The 20,371-nt window shown below is 38.6% G+C and overlaps 1 protein-coding gene across 7 annotated transcripts in view; it reads left to right on the top strand.

The window, feature by feature from the left end:
- CATSPERE (catsper channel auxiliary subunit epsilon) overlaps nucleotides 1-20,371 on the top strand; it is a 193,760-nt gene that overhangs the window by 2,454 nt on the left and 170,935 nt on the right. For 2 of the 7 annotated variants that reach the window (XM_054550090.2, XM_054550087.2), the window contains exon 2: nucleotides 2,614-2,691. Coding sequence is in view for 5 of the 7 variants with exons in the window: in XM_054550057.2 (XP_054406032.1) it covers nucleotides 6,497-6,619 (123 nt within the window). In the remaining 2 variants the exon portion in view is untranslated. Of the gene's footprint in view, nucleotides 1-2,613; nucleotides 2,692-6,397; nucleotides 6,620-9,010; nucleotides 9,060-20,371 lie in introns of those variants that run through there. The other 5 variants (XM_054550070.2, XM_054550074.2, XM_024252662.3 and 2 more) reach the window with 4 other exon arrangements.

The raw sequence follows: 20,371 nt of genomic DNA, 5'->3' as shown, positions 1-20,371 counted from the left end.
TGGCAGGCTGGTCAGTTACAAACTTTGCTACAGGTCCCTGAAGCCAATACTGTATGAAATTTCTCTGTCTTGTTTTGTGTCCTGAAGAGCTTAACTTTGTGACCATGTAGAGATACTTTCTCTTGGTTTCCGCCATCTAGAGGACAGGAATTTGGGGATTTTTAGGTTAGCCCTAAGAATTTTCTTGAGCAGTTAAAAGCCTTTGCAAGCTTGAAACTGGCTTCTGTAGGCTCCTTCTGGGAAGAACAATAGAAAATGCTCAATACTGTATAACTCAGTAGCTAAGGCTTTGCCTCTTGACAGTGGGGGTCTGGGTTCTATTCCTGGCTTCCGGAATGATTCCCTTCTGGTTTTTTACTTATGTAACTTTGCCATTTATTGAAGTTCCCGCCTCCCCCCGCCCCCATGAATAGCTTCTGATTTCCTGTCTTGAATTTTCCTTTCTCTAAACTATCCCGGAGGAGATTCTAAATCTTGTAGAAAAAAAAACTGCTTACCATCTCTTTGAGACACCTGTGTGTCCATGGTTATAACCTTAGTTAAAACTTAATTTCAGGTGGGAAGTTACCTGTGGTAGAATTCAAAAGCCAAAAATATTGGCCATTTGGCGTGGCTAAAGTTGTAATAAAATTTTTAAGGGTTTTTTTTTTTTTTTTAAAGAGCGCTATGGTTAAAAGTCAGCTTAATTAAAAGTGGATAAACAAGCTATAGGTATATTTAAAAGGCCTTTATGTTTCTCTCTTCTTGGATCTTGTTTTTCTGGAAAAAGTTCATTTTTCTGGAAAAAGGTCTTTTTTTCCTTCTCAGTCAACTTAATTATTTTCCTCCACTTTTTTGTTTTGCCTATCTTAACGTACACATGAGAGGCCCTGAGATAGCTTCTGGTAGCCTAGGACTCCTTGGGAAAAACAGGAGGCACCACAGACCCCGTTTGGAAAAAAGCTCTGTTTTCCTCATGAAACCCCAAGAATTAAAAGCAGGTAGATCCCTCTCAAAATCCAAGGCTCTATTCTGTTTTGCATTGTGTTATCTGATGGTTTTGAGTTTTAGGGGTATCAGAAATTACTTCTCATTCTGAGAGAGCTTTGGTGTGTAACAACTAGGTAGGAAATACACTTCAGGGGTTGGCTGATAGTAGTTATGGAGGCACACTTGACTCTTTGCACACTTGGATCAGCATGCTTTGACCACCTGGAAGATATGGAAACATCCCCCCGCCCCCCAACAGAGAGATGAGACTCCCATGGGGAATGCTGTAATTACAAATGGACTGATTGGCTTTGGGTTGCCTTGCAATGAAATGCACAGTTGGTAAAAGCACTGCACTGTCTTCTCTCAAAGTATTTCCCTCCTCTTGGGATCCAGGATCCAAGATCCAGTGTAAAACAGCACCCTTAATTTTAAGAATCCGTCTTTGCCTTCAGCTGCTTATTTGGCCCTAGAAACACAAGCTTTCCTGGCCCTGTTCCTCCAGGGGCTCCACCCTGAAGCCAGTAATCCAATTAAGAAACTGCAAATGAAAAATCTCACAAGTGCTGAATCTTCTGTCTGGTGTGTGAGGTTTATATATAAAAGAGCTCTGATTAATTGCCTTAGAAAAATGAGCGCTTACATCACATAGTTTGTCAGAAAAACAGAAATTTTATTGCCTTTTTATTCACATGACTTTAGTAATCTTTTGGAAATAAAGACAGTTTTAAAGATTATTGGTAAAATAAAATGTCATGAAAATATAGACATTTGGTCTAAATTAAGATCAGATATCAGATTTGCTAAATGCATTAAAGTCAGACTGTTCCTTTGACTTTTGAAAATCGTTTGATTTACCTACTTTGGAGCATTAGGTTATAGATAAGGCTTGGGGACACATGGACAGCCATGCCCCTAGTTATGCTGAAAACAGTCAGGCCTTATCTTCACTTCTGTCTGGTGTCCTAGGCTCCACCCCTAGTATTAACTCACTTACTTATCAGGTTTTTCACTAAAATGAAAGTTGCTAAGAGTTAACACTGTGACATGAAATTGAGATTACTGGAGAAACAGTTTTACATACAAGGTGTGTGAGGAAGGTGTTTTTTGGTAAAAGATTGTAAGAAGGCATAGGAATATGGCTTTTGTTAAAGGGAATGTAATTTTGTGTAGTTCAGAGGGTTTTAAAGATTGTCTTACCCTAACACAGTAACGGAACAAAATGGAAGGTTTAAGCAAAGTGAAAAAGGTTTGTAAAGGGTGAATCTAAAAAAAAATTCTGTGGGTATAAACCAGTTGGCTAAGAGCTGAAATAAATTATTTAGCTTTTTTCTGTAGGTTAAAACATTAAAATCATACCGATGTGGGGCCAGAGTCTGGGCCCCTGTGTCCAAATAACAGGGTTTTCTTAGAAAACTGATCTGCTGTTTGATGGAAAATTGTAAAGCATTCTATAAAGTTTATGAAAATCTTACCTTATGGTCAAAGTAATTAAAACTGGATAGATATATAAAACTTTATTTAAAAAACTAGCTTTAACATTAAAGATGCACATGAAATTTGGTTTTCTCTTTTGAAGATGATTTTTATGTAACGTTAAAAGATAATGAAAGGGTTTTGTTTTCTCCTTTGGATAAATGGCAGGGGAAAAAAAAGGAGGAGAGAGAGAAGAGACAGATTCAGTTGGCCTCATGCTATCTTCATTGGATCTTCTTTGGAAAGGTAAGTCATCTCTATCACAGTAAAGGTTTTTCTTTTTCTTTAAATTGTTTTGGAGTCATCATTTTGGCCAAATGAATGACTTATGGTGACCTGGGATTCTATTTTGTGATATCCAGTGTTTTAAACCTTTGATATTTGACAGACTTTCCAAAATCAAATTATAAATTATGTCTCTTTCTAACTTAATATTTTAGATATTAAGTCCTCTAAAGTCCAAAAACGACATTTGGCTTATTTGGTACAAAAATCATACAGGAAGCATTGTCAAATATAAAATGGTGTTCAGCTTTCTTTGGTCTATGTTTGTGTAAATGTGTTATTGGTATATGTTCCAAAATTATGTAAAACTGCTATAATTCTAATATGACTTAGGATATGTTATCAGTAATAATTATAATTATTATGTTAAATGACTGTGTGCCACAGAGGTAAATGTCTTTGTCAATTGTGCCTTTAACAGTGGCTGCCCTAAAATATTTTCGTCATCCACAGACAACTGTTGTCTCACTTTGGTCCTCTTTAAAAGATGATTTTATAATCGGCTAGAAAATTTAACAGGTGCTCTTAAATGCAGGTTTCTGATTAATAACTCTGGGAGACTGACATTAGAATAGAAAAAACCTTTCAAATAGAAGAGGGAATGGTGTTTGGTTTTCTTTGGGACTGTATTTGTATAAATATGTTATTGGTATGTGTTCCAAAATTATGGGAAATTTCTATAATGTTATAATTTAGTGTACATTATTAATAATTATAATGGTTATGTAAAATTGTTGTATGCCACAGAAGTAACCAAAATTCCTAGTCAATTGTGGCTTTAATAGTGGGTGTAGGCTTTTGCCATCCACAGACATTTTGTCTTGCTTTGGTCTTTTTCAAAAGGCAGTTTATATGTCAGATATAGGACTCTGAGTGCAGGTCTCAGATAACTTTAAAAATTGTGCTATTGGAATGGAGGAAAAAAACCAAACTTATAGGACTCTCATGGAGAGCTAATGTGTTAAACATTACTAAACCTTTTGTTTTCAGAGTTGAGAGAACTTCTTTCTTTAGAGCTATTTGCAACTTCTAACAAGTGAGTAAAATATACTCCTGTGAACAAAATTTAGAGCATATTTGTTCCTCTCTACCTGATTTCTCCAGAATTTGAAAACTATTTGTGAATATTCTCAATTTATGGCAGTAGAGTTAATTGCATAAGTGCAGTAAGAATCTGTTTTCTTTTGTAACAGAACACAATTGGAGAAATTGGTTATTTTACCAAGGCTTTGACTGGAATGGCATGCTTCCTTTAAAGAATCAAAGTTGACTTATAGAGCCAATTAAAGCCCATTGGGGAATCTGGCCTCATACCTTGTCCACACAGAGTCCCTGTACAAGGTTCCTGACCTGTGGTAAGTAAAGAATGTCACTTTTTAACAGGCCCAGGAACTCCAAGTTATCTTGGGACTTCAAGAGGAAAGGAATTTTCAAATACCAACTCATAGGTATTTGAGACTGGGCTCAGCTTTTTTTTTTTTTTTTTTCTTTTTTTTTGAGACAGAGTCTAGTTCTGTCGCCAGGCTGGAGTTCAGTGGCTCAATCTCGGCTCACTGCAACCTCCGCCTCCCAGGTTCAAGCAATTCTCCTGCCTCAGCCTCCTGAGTAGCTGGGATTACAGGCATGCGTCACCATGCCCAGCTAATTTTTGTATTTTTAGTAAAGATGGGGTTTCACCTTGTTGGCCAGGACAGTCTTGATCTCCTGACCTCGTGATCCACCCACTTCAGTCTCCCAAAGTGCTGGGATTACAGGCATGAGCCACCGCGCCCAGCCTGGGCTTGGCTTTTAAAAAGTCTTAGCTGAGATTCTTCATGGAACAGAGTTCTATCAGAGCCAATGAAAAAAGCCTAAGTGAAAAATAATTATTCTTGCTGCACTTTATGCAAATAACCAGGCCAAGTACAGTAAGACTAAAGTTTATTTTGTAAACAAATCTGTTCTATCATGGTTTGTTTTGAATAAAAATGGGGACTGGAGAGAGAAAAATTATGCTTCAAAAGAAGAACTATAGTATACTGTTGTTAGCTGGTCTTGAGGTTTTTTTTTGCAGTTTAGACTACGCACTAAATTATTTGTGGGTTAGAAGTCCCCAGACTAATGCTTTCAAATCTTTGCTTTTAAAATTGGGAATTGTACTCCTCATCCTAGGACTCATTATTTACCTTATAGCAGGCTGTTCACTTAAACACTGTAGTAAAACTAGAGATGAGAGTACTAATGTGTTTGCCATGCAAGCCTTGGAAACTCAACTAGGCCTGCATGAGTCGCTCAGACAGTTGCAAAGCGATTCCACTCTTCTCACCTTGGGGTTCGCTCCCATTCCCATTACGTCCCCTGTCAGCAGGAAGAAGCCAGAGCGATCAATGGCCTTTTCCCATCTTCATAGCCTACCCAAAGGGAAGGATTGAAACCATCTTTGCAAAATTACAATTGAGACAGTGAAAGAAATCTAACTTAACGGACTGCATCTTGCTTCTAACCTCAAAGCTGTCCTTGTGCATTCCTGGGCATAGGCTGAACTAACTTTGGGAGAAAACTTAGTTTATAGTTTACATAAAGACGGTAACAGCCCTTTCCCAAAGCAGACCTCCTCCTTGCCTGGAGACTAGATTGCCTTTGTAGGACTAACATTAACCACAAGATTTGAAATCAGGTTTAGGAGTCATCCAGCTGGAGGATACAAGATTCTGACTCGCCCTAAACCGCGCCTAAGATCAGTGCTTGAGAGATTTTGCAGACCCTGCACTTGATGGATCAGCTGGCACCACCCAGATCAGTAAACTGGCTCATCTGATCTTGTGGCCCCACCCAGGAAGTGACTCAGCACAAGAAGACAGCTTCTACTCCCTATGATTTCATCCCTGACCAATCAGCACTCCTGGCTCACTGGCTTCCGCCAGCCCACCAAGTTATCCTTAAAAACTCTGCTCCCCAATTGCTTGGGGAGACTGATTTGAGTAATAATAAAACTCCAGTCTCCTGCAATAAATAAATAAATTAAGTAAATAAAAATCACTTATGCTGTGCCTGGCCAGGTGTGGTGGCTCACGCCTGTAATCCCAGCACTTTGGGAGGCTGAGGCGGGTGGATCACTTGAGGCCAGGAGTTCGAGACCAGCCTGGGCAACATGGTGAAACCCCGTCTCTACTCAAAATACAAAAATTAGCAGGGTCTTGTGGCGCACACCTGTAATCCCAGCTACTCTGGAGGCTGAAGCAGAAGAATCGCTTGAACGCGGGAGGTGGAGGGTGCAGTGAGCCAAGCCAGATCTCGCCACTGCACTCCAGCCTGGGGGACAGAGTGTGACTCTGTCTCAAAAACAAAACAACAAAAATCACTTATGGCGTGCCTGCTCCCTGGAAAGCATTGCCAGATATGTATTTGTTATTGCAGTGTCTATACCAGTCACATGAAGATTTGGGCTAAAAGACACACTACCTTAAAAGTTTCACGTTCTTTCTGGCAAATTGGATTTTTCTTTTTCCTTCCTTTCTTCCTTCTTTCTTTCTTTTTTTTTTTTAATTGGCAACTCGGATTTTTCGAAGTGTTTTTGCTATCTCACTGCTGGAAAGCCTGGTTCTGCCTTTCCTAAAATCTGGTGTGCAGGTTCGCACTCCGGCTACATTCAGGCCTCTAGGGAGCCCAGGTAGCGGCGCGCACGCGCACACTTCTCCCTCGCTGGTCCTCAGGCCCGGCCAGCCCTGTCCAGAGGCGCCGGGACCCAGGCGCCTGCAGCCGCCCGCCGGGCCGACGTTCCCCGGGAATGCGCGAGCCCTGGACGGGAGCGGCCGAGGCGGTTGGGCGGAGGCGGAGCAGGCGCCATGTCAGCCCGGGAAGTGGCCGTGCTGCTGTTGTGGCTGAGCTGCTGTGGGTCGGCCGTTTGGAGGTAGAGAGACGCCAGTCGCAGGGGACCGACTAGGCGGGGATTACCCCCGGCGGGGCAGGCGGGAGGGCCCTGCTCTCCACCCCATGCGCCCCGGGACCGCTCGCCCTGGCCGACCACCGCCTCGTCTCCCGGCTCCCCAACACCAGCAGCAGTGTCCCGCCGGTCCCACCCGAGAGTTTTCCATGAGCGAGAGGGGACGCAGTTAGCACTTTGCTACCCTGAACCAGTTCCTGCAGTAAGGTCGCGGTACCTTCCTGCTGCTGTCCTCAGAACATCTGAGCCCCAATGAAATCTTACTTTTTTGTTTTTTTAGAGCGGGGGTTGTCTGTTTGTTTTAGAAACGGCCTCTTGCTCCGTTGCCCAGGCTGCAGTGCAGTGGCGCCATCATAGCTCCCTGAAGCCTGAAACTCCTGGGCCCAAGCGCTCCTCGCACCTCCGCCTCCTAAATAGCTGAGACAACAGGCACGCGCCACCACGCTTGGCTAAATTAAAAAAAAAAAAAAAATTGGTAGAGACAGGGTCTCACAATATTGCCCAGGCTGGTCTCGAACTCCTGGCCTTAAGTGGTCCTCCTGCCTGGGCCTCCCAAAGTACTGTAATTACAGACCATGAGCTCTGAGCCATAAGCCATCGCACCCCGGGCCCTGTGAATTCTTACATTCCTGTCACCTTGTGCAGCCTTCTTTTGCCGGAGGAGAGGATCATTGTGGTCCAAGAGTGAGATGATAGTGCCCTTTTCATTAAAAAATAGCACATCTCCATCTGCACACCCCACACACCTATGGGCCTCTTAGATCCGTTTCCAACAAGAATACATTAAATATTAGACATAATTAATAAAGCAAGGATGAAAAGGCATTATCATTGTTATCTGGGACTAAATTAATAAATTAAACGTGACTCTTTGAGCTACTGTTCTCTCCCTAGCCTGTCCTCAGCCCCAGTAGGAGTGAGAAGCTGTTGAGGGAGCAGGTGAGGAGAAAAGTCCTGCCAGGAAACGTCATTTCATCCTTTCACTACCAGATCTTATTAAATTACATAATTTAACATTGTAAATTAAAGTACAAAATTTGCCACTTTTATTTTTCTCTCTGTAATGAAAGGGATCTTAGATTCATAAGAAGTGTGAGGTGGTTCACACTTCAAAAAAAGCCTTTGATGACAATAGATTTCATTTTTATTTATAGGCATATGTAAAATACATGAACTTTTTAAATTCGATCTGTATATACAGAAAATGTGTTACATTTTAAAGGTGACTGATTTCTGTTAAAAATAATTCAGAGTGCTATTAAGGCTTGCATAATTCTGATAAGGGAATTGCATAATGATATCCTAGCAACTCTTCCTCTACATACAGAAAAAAGGCCTCTGATTTAAAACTTTAGGGATGGAGCAATTTCAATTGCAATTAGGTATGCATTGTAGACATGGAATAGATTCTTGAAGCAAATGGAAGGCGAAGGAGTTGTAGGGTGATGATTTATGATAGTCACCAGCTACATGTGCCTTTTGAGTACTTGAAATACAGCCCAAATTGAGATGTGTTGTAAGTGTAATGTACACACCAGATTTCAAAGACTTAGTCTGAAAAAAGAATGTAAAATATCTCACTAATAATTATTTTATACTGATTACATGTTGAATGAAACTTAAAATTAACAATTTTAAGTTTAGTTTTAATTAAAAGCTAAAAATTAATTATTAAAATTAATTTCACCCATTTCTTCTTGTGCTTTTAAAGTAGCTACTTGAACATTTTTAATTAATAGGAGGTGGCTTGTATTATATTGGACAGTGCTGTGTTAGATGAATCAGATAGACAGGAATTAAGAACCCTCCATTGCGGCAACATGGCAAAACCCTGTCTCTACTAAAAAATACAAAAATTAGCTGGGCGTGGTGGCATGCGCCTGTAGTCCCAGCTATTCAGGAGGCTGAGGCAAGAGGATCACTTGAGCCTGGGAGGTCAAGGCTGCAGTAAGCCAAGATCACTGCACTGTACTCCAGAGCAAGACCCTGTCTCAAAAAAAAAAAAAGAGAAATACTGCGTTTTTAAAACTCCAATCTTTATTATTCTTATTTTAACTCTTTATAAGTGAAGGAGTTAGAGCCAGTTTTCATCCTACCAAAAAAAAAAAACAGGCAAAGAGTATTAACTTCTCATCTTATTTTATTGTCTTTAGATACTGAGCAAACCCTAACACATCTAGAGATGTGGGTAGAGGTCACTGATAGCCCCAATTTTAGCCCTGACTTGCTGTCAAGGAAGGGAATGAGGCAGAAAGGTGAAGCTCCTGGCTACCCAGCTATGCCCTGACCATGTAGAGAATCCTCATATTTGAAGAATAAATTAGTTTTAATATTCATACTTGGCCTCTTCCTCCACAGGTATTCCACTAACAGCCCAAACTATCGCATTTTTAGTACCAGAAGTACTGTAAGTGTTGAATTTTTAATAAACTATAGTTAAATATTAAATTTTTTGAACTTTAGAGCAGAGAGCAGAGTTAATCATATTGAGTTTTACAGTCATTGTCACTCTTCTGTTTCATTTCTTTCATCCCGTGTATTACCCTAACATAGATCCCCTCCTTAATCCATGTCCTTAAATTTGCATGTAGCAAAAATAGTGTTGTTTTGAGTGTTTCCATGATTTACTATTCACAATGTGATGTTATTAGATAGGTAGGATAACCATTCAGTATATTGCCTGAAGCCATGAGAATGAGAGTGCTGTTAATAATTGTACAACAGGTATAAATTAGAACTGTCTAGACAAATCAGGATGTATGGTCACCCAAACTATAGACCTCATTCTCTATATTACTTTTCTTATTCAACACTTTCTACTTCATTTCTTCTTATCTGCCTAATTACTAGTGTAAATCAATTATATTTTATATACCCCTATTGCTGGACATATAGCTTCCTACCATCACAAACAATACTGGAATGAGTGTCCTCTACAAGTCCTTTTATGTATCTGTGTATCTATGCAATCATTCTCCTGCAATATGTAGCCAAATAGAGTTGCCTGGCCATGGGAAATACACTTAATTTAACGAAGTTCCGCAAGATTGTTTCCAGAATGGCAGTTACAATTTATATTCTCACTCAATGTACATCTTCACCAAAATTTGATGTTATTAAATTTCCTATTTTTTACCAATCTCATTATTATCCAGTGATAGCTATTGCTGTTGTTATTTTCAGTTTCTTTGATGACTAGTGATTTTGAGCATCTCTTCGCATATTATGCAGGCTTCTTCTATTACCTGTTCATACCCTTTGCCTATTTTTCATTTAATTTTCTGCCTTTTTCTTATTCATTAACACAGTGCTATCTACATTGCATTGTAAAAATTAATTAAATGTTGGTTTCAAAGATTCAGTTATCTCAAGTTTCTGTTAACTTTGTTTATGGATACTTCACTGAAAAAAAAGAAAAGCTGAATTTTGATGAGCCAAATCTCTCCCTTCATTTGCCTTATGATTTAAACTTTTGGGGGCTCTTTTTTTTTTTTTTTTTTTTTTTCCAGACGGAGTCTCACTCTGTCACCCAGGCTGGAGTGCAGTGGCACAATCTTGGCTCACTGCAACCTCCGCCTCCCAGGTTCAAGCGATTCTTCTGCCTCAGCCTCCTGAGTAGCTGGGACTACAGGCGTGCACTACCATGCCCAGCTAATTTTTGTATTTTTAGTAGAGACGGGATTTCACCATATTGGCCAGGCTGGTCTCGAACTCCTGACCTCGTGATTCACCCGCCTCGGCCTCCCAAAGTGCTGGGATTACAGGCCTGAGCCACTGCGCCCATCCAGAGCTCTTATTTAATAAAAATCTTTGCTTACCCTGAACTGAAATTTTTTTATAATTTTATTTTATATTTCTTATATTTTTACCTTTAAAATATAGGTCATAAATCCATCTAGAGTCTACCTTGTATATAGCACACTAGGCATTCACATTACTTTGTTCACATAGTGAACCAGAATCTATTAAACAACTCACTGTTCTGCTATTACATTTCTCATGTCACCTTCTTTGTTCCATATGTAGATGAGTTGATTTGTGAACTCTCTTATTTGGTGCCAATTCTACATTCTCTCAACTGCTCTAGCTTTCTAATGAGTCTTTGTATCTGGTCCTGTGAACATCCAGTTTGTTCTTCCACAAGACTTCTTTGGCTATTTGCGTTTTTAGATAAATTTTAGAATAGGGATGTTAATTTTCACAAACAAAAATCTGCTGAGATTTTGATTGGGATTGCACTTGGGGAGAACTGACATTGTTATGATAGTAACTGGTATCATTATGATATTGAATCTTCCAATTCATGAAGAATGATGTAGCCCTCCAGAGTTGATCTCATTATCTTCTTCCTAACTTTAGTAGATTTCTTCTAACATCTCCCAGTTAAACAGATGCTCCCTTTTGGGCAGAGAGAGATACATTTCATTAAATTAACTAAATATTCATTGGTTCCTAATTTATTGAATATGGTAAAAATAGTCACTATAAGTGATATTTATAGTGAATTGTGAAATGCCTTTTCACAGTCTACAGAAAAAAGTTTTATGAGTTTTCTCAGACTTGTTATCATAGTGAATCGTGTTAATATATTCACTTATATTGTATCATCCTTGGATTTTGGAAAAACCCCACACAGTACCAGTGTGGTATTTCAATATGCTCTCAGGGACTATTGTTAATATTTTATATAAGATTCTTCTATCAATATTCATACATGAGTTTGCTCCACAACAGTGTATCTCAGTGGGGATGCCACTGAAATTTTGAGCAGGAAAAGTTTTCATTGTATGGAACTATCCTTTGCTTTGCAGAACGTCTTGCTTCCCTGGTTCCCAAACATTAAGTGGCAGTGACAATCCTCAGGGATTCTGTAACCTGAGACACTCTTCCGTATTTCCAGATGCCCTCTAAGGCAGGCAGAATCCAGCTGGTACACACTTGGATAGCATGCTGCCTGGTATTCACTTGGAACTGTCAGTGTCTGTACTGTACAACTTGTTAAATACTTGTCATATTATCCTTGCCTTTAAGGGAGCGTGTAGCAGTCAGGGGTCAGAGGACAGCCGTAACCACTCTAGATATTTCAAGCAGAAATTTATTTGCCACAGGAAATTAGGTGCTCACCAAACTGTTGGGAGGGCTAGGAAAGCCAGGGTCTTGGAAACCCCCACTAATTTTTAGGTTTATCAATAGTCAAAAAGCTGCAGTTGCCACCAGAGATCAGGACCTGGAGAAAATTGATGCCCATGTCATAAGTCTCTCCCGGTACCTAGTGGGGGATGGTGCTCAATGGAAAGATAGGATAGAGGCCTTCCCCAAAACCACCTATCTCTGAAGCCTGGACTTTTGGTACCACTGCTTGAGGAAGAAGAATGGCTTCCTCTTTTTTACAAGTTCCAGTCCACATCTGATTTTCAGAATGTAAATATCATTCAGAACCCTTGAGGGTTCCTGGTTTCCAGCTCCTGCAATCTAGGGATAGCCTAGAGTTATGTAGAAATGAATGATCATGGCTGAGAATACAATACACAAAAATCAATTCCTAGCACTGTGTGGTATCACCCGTAAATTAGAATCAGGAGTCTTTAGTTAATTTTTACTAAGTAATTCAACAATTTCTGTTGTGTTTTCTATCAGTGTTGTGCTCCCTTTATAAATAAATAAATATTTATAATTTGAACCAGGCCCAGATGGTTTCGTATGGGAATTCTACTAAATCTTTAAGAAGCACATCACTTCAATGTTGTTGAAATTTTTCTAAAGTATAAAAAAGAAAGGAGGAAAAGACCTAAGGGGTTATTTCACAAAAAAGGATGTACAAATGACCAGTAAACTTATGAAAAATTAGTGTAGTATGAATTAAAATTACAGGGAGATGTAATTACAAACCAATCAGAATGCCTAAAATTAAAAAGACTGAAGATAACAAGGGGTGGTAAGAATGTAAAGCAATAGGAACTCTAATACACTACTAGAAGGAATGCAGGTTGGTATAACCACTTTGAAAACCTGTTTGCTATTATCCAATAGTGTTGAATATAAACGTATCCTGTGACACACTAGTTTGACTCCTAGGTATACATCCAGCACCAGAAGACCTATGTAGGAATGGTTACGACAGCATTATTCCTAAGAACTCCAAACTAGAAACAACCCAGTAGCATGTCAATCAGTAGTATAGAGGGATAAATGCGTTTCTGTGTATTCACATAATGGAATACTATACGGCAATGAAAATAAGTGCATTGTGTCTACATGTCAACACAAAACAATATGGATGAATCTCACTATAGTGTGTGAAAGTAGCCATACAGAAAAGAACACATTCTGTATAAACTTTATAATATTCAAAACCAGGCAAGAGGAATCTATGTAATATATATTTTCTTTTACAATTTTGTTTTCAAATTTATTGCTATTCATTTCTTTATAATCTTTGCTTACCATTTCAATCTCTATTTTTAGCTATTTTATGTCTCTAATAGAATTTATCTGGGCACTTTATCTTCCTCTCCTGGACAGTTTTGCCATGTATTGGACCATTTTATTGTTTTCTTTTTTCTTTTTTCTTTGCAACAAAGTCTCGCTCTGTCACCCAGGCTGCAGTGCAGTGTGCTATCTCGGCTCACTGCAACCTCTGCCTCCCAGGTTCAAGCGATTCTTCTGCCTCAGCCTCCCGAGAAGCTGGGACTACAGGTGTGTGCCACCACACCCCGCTAATTTTTTGTATTTTTAGTAAAGACGGGGTTTTACCATGTTAGCCAGGATGGTCTCGATCTCCTGACCTCGTGATCCGCCCGCCTCGGCCTCCCAAAGTGCTGGGATTACAGGCATGAGCCACCGTGCCCGGCCTTATTGGTCTTTTTAAGAATCACCTTTTCAATCTCGATTTTCCTTTATTATTTTTATGTAGGTGGCAGAAATGGTCCATCTTTAATTCATAAATGACTGCCAAAACAGTTATGTCATTTTAGAAATGCAAATTGGACCCTAGAGTTTGATTATCAGCAAGAAAGGTAGATAAAGGGCAAGTGAGTAATATTACAAAACCAGTGATACTGCAGCTTCCTTGAAAGTGATATTAAGAGAAAGGAAGGGGCCTGATATTGTGGCTCATGCCTGTAATCCCAGCACTTTGGGAGGCCAAGGCAGGTGGATCGCTTGAGCTCAGGAGTTTGAGACTAGCCTGGGCAACATGGCGAGGCCCCGTCTCTACAAATAATAATAAAATAGCAGGGCATGGTGGTGCATGCCTATAGTCCCAGCTACTTGGGCGGCTGAGGTGGGAGAATTGCTTGAGCCTGGCAGGGAGAGGCTGCAGTGAGCTATGATCATGTCACTGCACTCCAGCCTGAGTGACACAATGAGACCCTGTCTCTAAAAGAGAGAGAGAGAAAGGAAATATTGAATGTACAGAAGACCAGAGATTTTCCATGACTCTTCTTGATGAAAAGCATGTCTAAAAAAATCCTTCTCCACTCTATGTAAATTGAAACAGTGTATCTGTTTTCTGTTTAAATAATACCAAGTCACTTAAACATGAAGTTGGTAAGCATAGTGGGAACTTTCTGCAGGGACTTGACTACATTTAAGTTAATCATTGGGGAGGTTTATATGTAAGCTTGGTAATTTCACAGAATTTGTTCTCTGTTTTGAACTTACATCTTTGAAACTTTTATTAGTAAAACATTTAAATATACATAAAATATAGAAATTAGTATAATTTAGACATACATAAAAGTATGGAGATTAAGTCCGTATATATCCATTACTCAGCTCCAGTATTACAGCTCATGACCATTCTTGTTTCATTGACTTTATCACCCACTTTCTTCCCTCCTGAATTATTTTGAAACTATGCCAGACATATCCTTTCATCCATACATATTTCAGTGTGTACCTTTAAATGATAAGACTCATTTAAAAAATGACCACAGCCAGGGCAATAATGCAAGAAAATGAACTAAAAGACATCCACTTTGGAAAGGGAAAGATAAACTATTTCTATTTGCAGATGACATGATCCTTTATATAGAAAGCCCAAGGAATCTAACAAAAAACTATTAGAACTAATAAATTATTTTAACAATTTCTTATGGCAATTCATAGTAAATTGTAAATGGAAATTCAAGAGTACCAGAATAGACGAAACAGTCTTGAAACAGAAAAAGTGGAAGGACTCACAGTTCTGGACATTTATACAACAATTGGTCATTTGAATACTGAGCTTACTACAAAGCTGCAGTAATTGAGACAGTGTGGTACTGACATAGGATAGGAATATACATCAATGAGATAGAAATTGAGAGTTCAGAAATAAAACTTCATATTTACAGTCAGTTGATTTTTGATAATGATGCCAAGAGAATTTAATGGAAAAAGAATGGTACTGAAACAACTAGATATCTACATGAAAAAAATGAATGTGGACCCCAACCTCAGACCACATCCAAAATTATAACTCTGAATGGATCAAAGACCTAAATATAAGAGCTAAAACTGTAAAACTTATAGAATAAAACATAAGGGAAAATCCGTGACCTTGGATTAGGCAATGGTTGCTCAAAAGCACAAGCAACAAAAGAAAAAATAGATAAATTGGACATCATCAAAATTAAAGTCTTTTGTGCTTCTAAGGACATCATCAAGAAAGTGAAGACAATTCACAGGATAGGAGAGAAATTCTGTGAGTCATATATCTTATTATGGACTTGTTTTTAGATATGTAAATAACTACTATTGATATAATTTGGTAATAAAAATACAACCCAGTTTCTTAAATGGGCAAAGGATCTGAATTGTCATTTCTCCAAAGAAGATATCCAAATGGCCAATAAGCACATCCCCATCAGGGAAATGGAAATCAAAACCATAATAAGATACTACTTCACACCCGCTCAGATGTCTATAATCAAAAAGACAGATAATAACAAGTGTTCGTGGGGATGTAGAGAAATGGGAACTCTTATATTGCTGTCAAATGTCAAATGGTGCAGGCACTTTAGAAAACAGCCTGGTAGCTCTTCAAACGGTTAAACATAGTGTTACCAATATGTTCTGCAGATTGCACTTCCAGTTTTACATCCAAGAGAAATGAAAATATAATATCCACACAAAAACTAGTACATGAATGTTCACAGAAGCATTATTCATAATAGCCCCCAAGTGCAAACAATGCAAATGTTCATCAACTAATGAAAGGATAAATAAAATGTAGTATGTTTATATAATGGAAGATTACTTGTCAATAAAAATGAATGAAGTACTTTTATGTGCTACAATATAGAAAAGCCTTGAAAACATTATGTTAAGTGCAAGAAACCTTTCACAAAGGACCACATGTTGTATGATTTCATTCGCATGAAATGTCCAGAATAGGCAAATGTATAGAGACAGAAAGTAAGTTAGTGCCTGCCTAGGGCTGGGAGATAGGGCTGGGGTGGTAACCTTCGAGGAGTGTGGCAGTTTTTTTTGTGGAGTGTTGAATATGTTCTAAAATTGATTACAGTAATAGTTGCAGAACTATATGAAGATACTAAAAACCATTGAATTGTACACTTTGAATGAATTATATCTCAAAGTTGTTTAAAAAACCATAACCGCAATACTAATTAGCACACCTAAAAATTAATAATCACTCCTTAATGTCATCAGATATCTAGTCAGTATTCAAATGACCAATTGTCATATAAATGTCATTTTCTGTTTGTTTATGTAAATCAAGATCCAGATAAGGTTTATACATTATGATTATATATTTCGTTAGTTGCTTTTGTAAAAGGCAAATTAATTGAGGTAATTACATACAATGAAATTTACTCCTTTTAAGCATATAGTTTGATGACCTTTGGCAATGCATACAATTGCATTATCACCGTAATAATGAAGATATACAACATTTACCTCACCCCAAAAAGTTTCATCCTTCCCTTTGCAGTTATGCTTTACCTTCCTCATCTCAGCCATTGGCAGCCACGAGTCTATTTCCTGATCTTATAGTTTTGCATTTTCTAGATAGTCATAGAAATGAAACCATACCATATATAGCCTTTTGGGGTCAGTTTTCTTTCGCTTGGCCTAGTGGTTTCAGATTCGTCCATAATGTTGCATGTATGAGAACTTCATTCCTTTTCACTGCTGAGTATTCCTTTGCATTCTTATGCCACCATTTGTCCATTCTCTTGTTGATGGCCATTTGGGTTATTTCCAACTTAGAGCTATTTCAGATGAAACTGCTGTGGACCTTCATGTACATATGTAGGGACATATATTTTTATTTTGGTTAAATACCTAGGAATGGGATTACTGTGTTAGAAGGCAATGATATGTTTACAGCAAATAAGAAACTACAAACAGTTTTCTTCTTTTTCTTTTCTTTTCTGAGGCAGACTGTTACTCTGTTGCCTAGGGTGGTGTGTGTGGCACGATCATGGCTCACTGCAACCTCAAACTCCTGGACTCAAGTGATCCTTCCGCCTCAGCCTCCTGAGTAGCTGGGACTGCAGGCATGTACCACCACACCCAGCTAATTTTATTTTATTTTTAGTAGAGACAGGGTCTTACTATGTTGCCCTGGCTGGTCTCAAACTCCTGAGCTCAAGCAGTCCTCCCATCTCGGCCTCTGAAAATGCTGGGATTACAGGCATGAGCCACTGTACCTGGCCCACAACTGTTGTCTGAAGTAGGTGTACCATTTGCATTCCCACCAGCAGCAGAGGAGAGTTCTCATTGTTCTGCATCTTGAATACGTTTTGGTTTGAATTCTACCTTATCTAATATCAGAGTCACAATTCCTGCTTTTATATTGATTTTTTTTTTGACAGGACCATTTTCCTGGTATACCTTTGCCCACGGCTTGTAAAAAAATTTTTTTAAGAGTTAATAGACTTTATTTTTAGAGCAGTTTTAGGTTCATAGAAAAATGGGCAAACAGTATAGAAAGATCCCATAAAACCTCCCCAGTTTGCCCCATTACTAACATCTTGCATTAGTGTGCTACATTTCTTACAATTGATGAGCCAATATTGATACATCATTATTGACTAGATTCTGTAATTTACATTAGTGTTCACCCTTTGTGTTGTACATTCTGTGAGCATGGACAAATGTTTAATGACATGTTTCTACCATTATAGTATCACACAGAATAGTTTCACTGCCCTAAAAATTCTCTCTGCTCTGCCTTTTCAATCCTCCCTCTCCCCAGCCCTTACAACACTGATCTTTTAACTGTCTCCGTAGTTTTGCCTTTTCCAGAATGTCATTTAGTGGGAATCAAACAGTATGTAGCCTTTTCAGATTGGCTTCTTTCACTTAACAATACACATTTAAGTTTCCTCCATGCTTTTTCATGGCTTGATAGCTCATTTCATTTTAGCACTGAGTAATACTCTATTGTCTGGATGTACCATAGTTTATCCATTCACCTAGTGAAAGATATCCCAGTTGCTTCCCAGTTTGGGCAATTATAGGTAAAGCTGCTGCAAACATTCATGAGCAGGTTTTCGTGTGGACCTCATTTGGGTAAATACCAAAAGTGCAATTGCTAGATATATGGTAGGAGTATGTTTAGTTTTGTAAGAAATTGCCAAACTGTCCTCCAAGATGGCTGTACCGTTTTACATTGTCACCAGCAATGAATGACAGTGCTGTTGCTCCACATCTTCACCAGCATTTGGCATTGTTAGTGTTTTGGATTTTTGCGATTCCAGTAGGTGTGTTGTGGTATCTCATTGCTTTAATTTGCAGTTCCCTAATGACATACGATGTGGAGAGTCTTTTCATATCTTTGTCACCTGTATATTATCTTTGGTGAGGTGCCTGTTCAGATCTTTTGCCCATTTTTAAAGATGGGTTTTCGTTTCCTTATTGTTGAATTTTAAGAGTTTTTTTGTGTATTCTGATACCAATCTTTTATCAGATATGAGTAACTTTGCAAATATTTTCTCCCAGTCTGTTGCTTGTCTTTCATTCTCTTAACAATGTCTTTTACAGAGCAGAAGTTTTTAATTTTAATGAAGTCCAATTTATCAACCTTTTTTTTTGATTTGTGCTTTTTGTGATGTATCTAAGAAGTTGTTGGCAAACCCAAAGTCACCGAGGTCTTCTCTCGTTACTTTAGTCTTTCTGGGTCACTTTTTTCTTCTGGTATTTCTTTTGAACAGCATGTATTGGGTCTTGCTGTGTGAGTTAAGCCCATTCACATTTAATTATATAACATATCTTTGGTCTCAATTCTCATATTAGTTTATCTTAGGTGTGTTATATTTACTGTTTCTTTCTCTGCTGGATTCTTTTCTTTTAAAAAATTATCTTTCTATATTTAGAAAGGTTTGTATTTTTGTTTTAGTGGTTACCTTTGTGCTTATACCTTTCAAACATCTTTGGTGCCCTGCTCTTTTATTTACTCTTTTGCTGCCTGGTTTCTTTCTTTTTTTTGCTTTTTTTTGTTTTTGAGATGGAGTCCCGCCCTGTCGCCCAGACTGCAGTGCAATGGCGTGATCTCGGCTCACTGCAACCTCCGACTCCCAGGTTCAAGCAGTTCTCTTGCCTGAGCCTCCTGAGTAGCTGGGATTACAGGCGCCCATCACCAAGCCTGGCTAATTTTTTTGTATTTTTAGTAGAGACGGGGTTTTTACCATGTTGGCCAGGGTGGTCTCGAACTCGTGATCTCATGTTCTGCCCACCTCAGCTTCCAAAGTGCTGGGATTATAGGTGTGAGCCACTGCACTCAGCTTACTGCTTAACAACCAGGCAATGATCTTATTCTACTTTCCTTTTTCATTCTCTCCCATATTTTTTAGTCAATGATTTTATTCTGTTTTCAATGATCTTATTCTATGTTCATTCCAATTTTTCAATTTCATGTATTATTCTTTAATTATAGAATATTACTATAAGAAGATTATTGTTCTTTGATTATATTTACTGTTATTGCTCTGTTCCAAACATTTTGGTTTTCTTCTTCAGGATCTCTGGATATATGTATATTGGATTTTCTGTGCCTATCTTTCATATTTGTTGCTTACTCTTAAATCACTTAATCATGTTTTAATTCCCTTTTTTTCTTCTTCTTCTTCTTTTTTTTTTTTTTTGGAGTCAGGGTCTTGGTCTTGCTTTGTCATCCAGGCTAGAGTGAAGTGATGCAGTCACAGCTCACTGCAGCCTTTAACTCCTGGACTCAAGCGATCCTCCCACCTCAGCCTCCCAAGTAGCTGGGACTACAGGTGTGTGCCACCACACCCAGCTAATTTTTAAAGTTTTTATAGAGAGGGTTCTCCCTATGTTGCCCAGGCTGGTCTTGAACTCCTGGGCTTAAGTGAGTTTTATTGTTGATTGTTGTCCAGTGTTTTTGGGGACTATCCTAATTGTTCTTTCTGTGTTTATTAGGAAATTTAAATAGATTTTAGAAACTACATCCCCAAAGCCCCTTCCCAATGCCCTTTCATTTGTTTTATAAATTTCTATTTTTTCTCTTTCTTATATCCTTCCTTTTATTTGGGGGGATTTTCTCTATTGTCCTTTTATTATCATCTTACACTGAAAACAGAGTTTATTCACTTTCAAATTATTTTATCTAAAGACTTTTTTTTTTTGTCTCACTCTGTTGCCCAGGCTGGAGTGCAGTGGTATGATCTCGGCTCACTGCAACCTCCTCCTCCTGGGTTCAAGTGATTCCCCTGCCTCAGCCTCCTGAGTAGCTGAGATTACAGGCATGTG

The sequence above is a fragment of the Pongo abelii genome, chromosome 1, assembly GCF_028885655.2.
Source record: "Pongo abelii isolate AG06213 chromosome 1, NHGRI_mPonAbe1-v2.0_pri, whole genome shotgun sequence".
In the NCBI taxonomy this organism is placed as follows: Eukaryota; Metazoa; Chordata; class Mammalia; order Primates; family Hominidae; genus Pongo; species Pongo abelii.
Note: the sequence above shows the minus strand (reverse complement) of the source record. Positions and strands in the feature narration are given on the sequence as shown.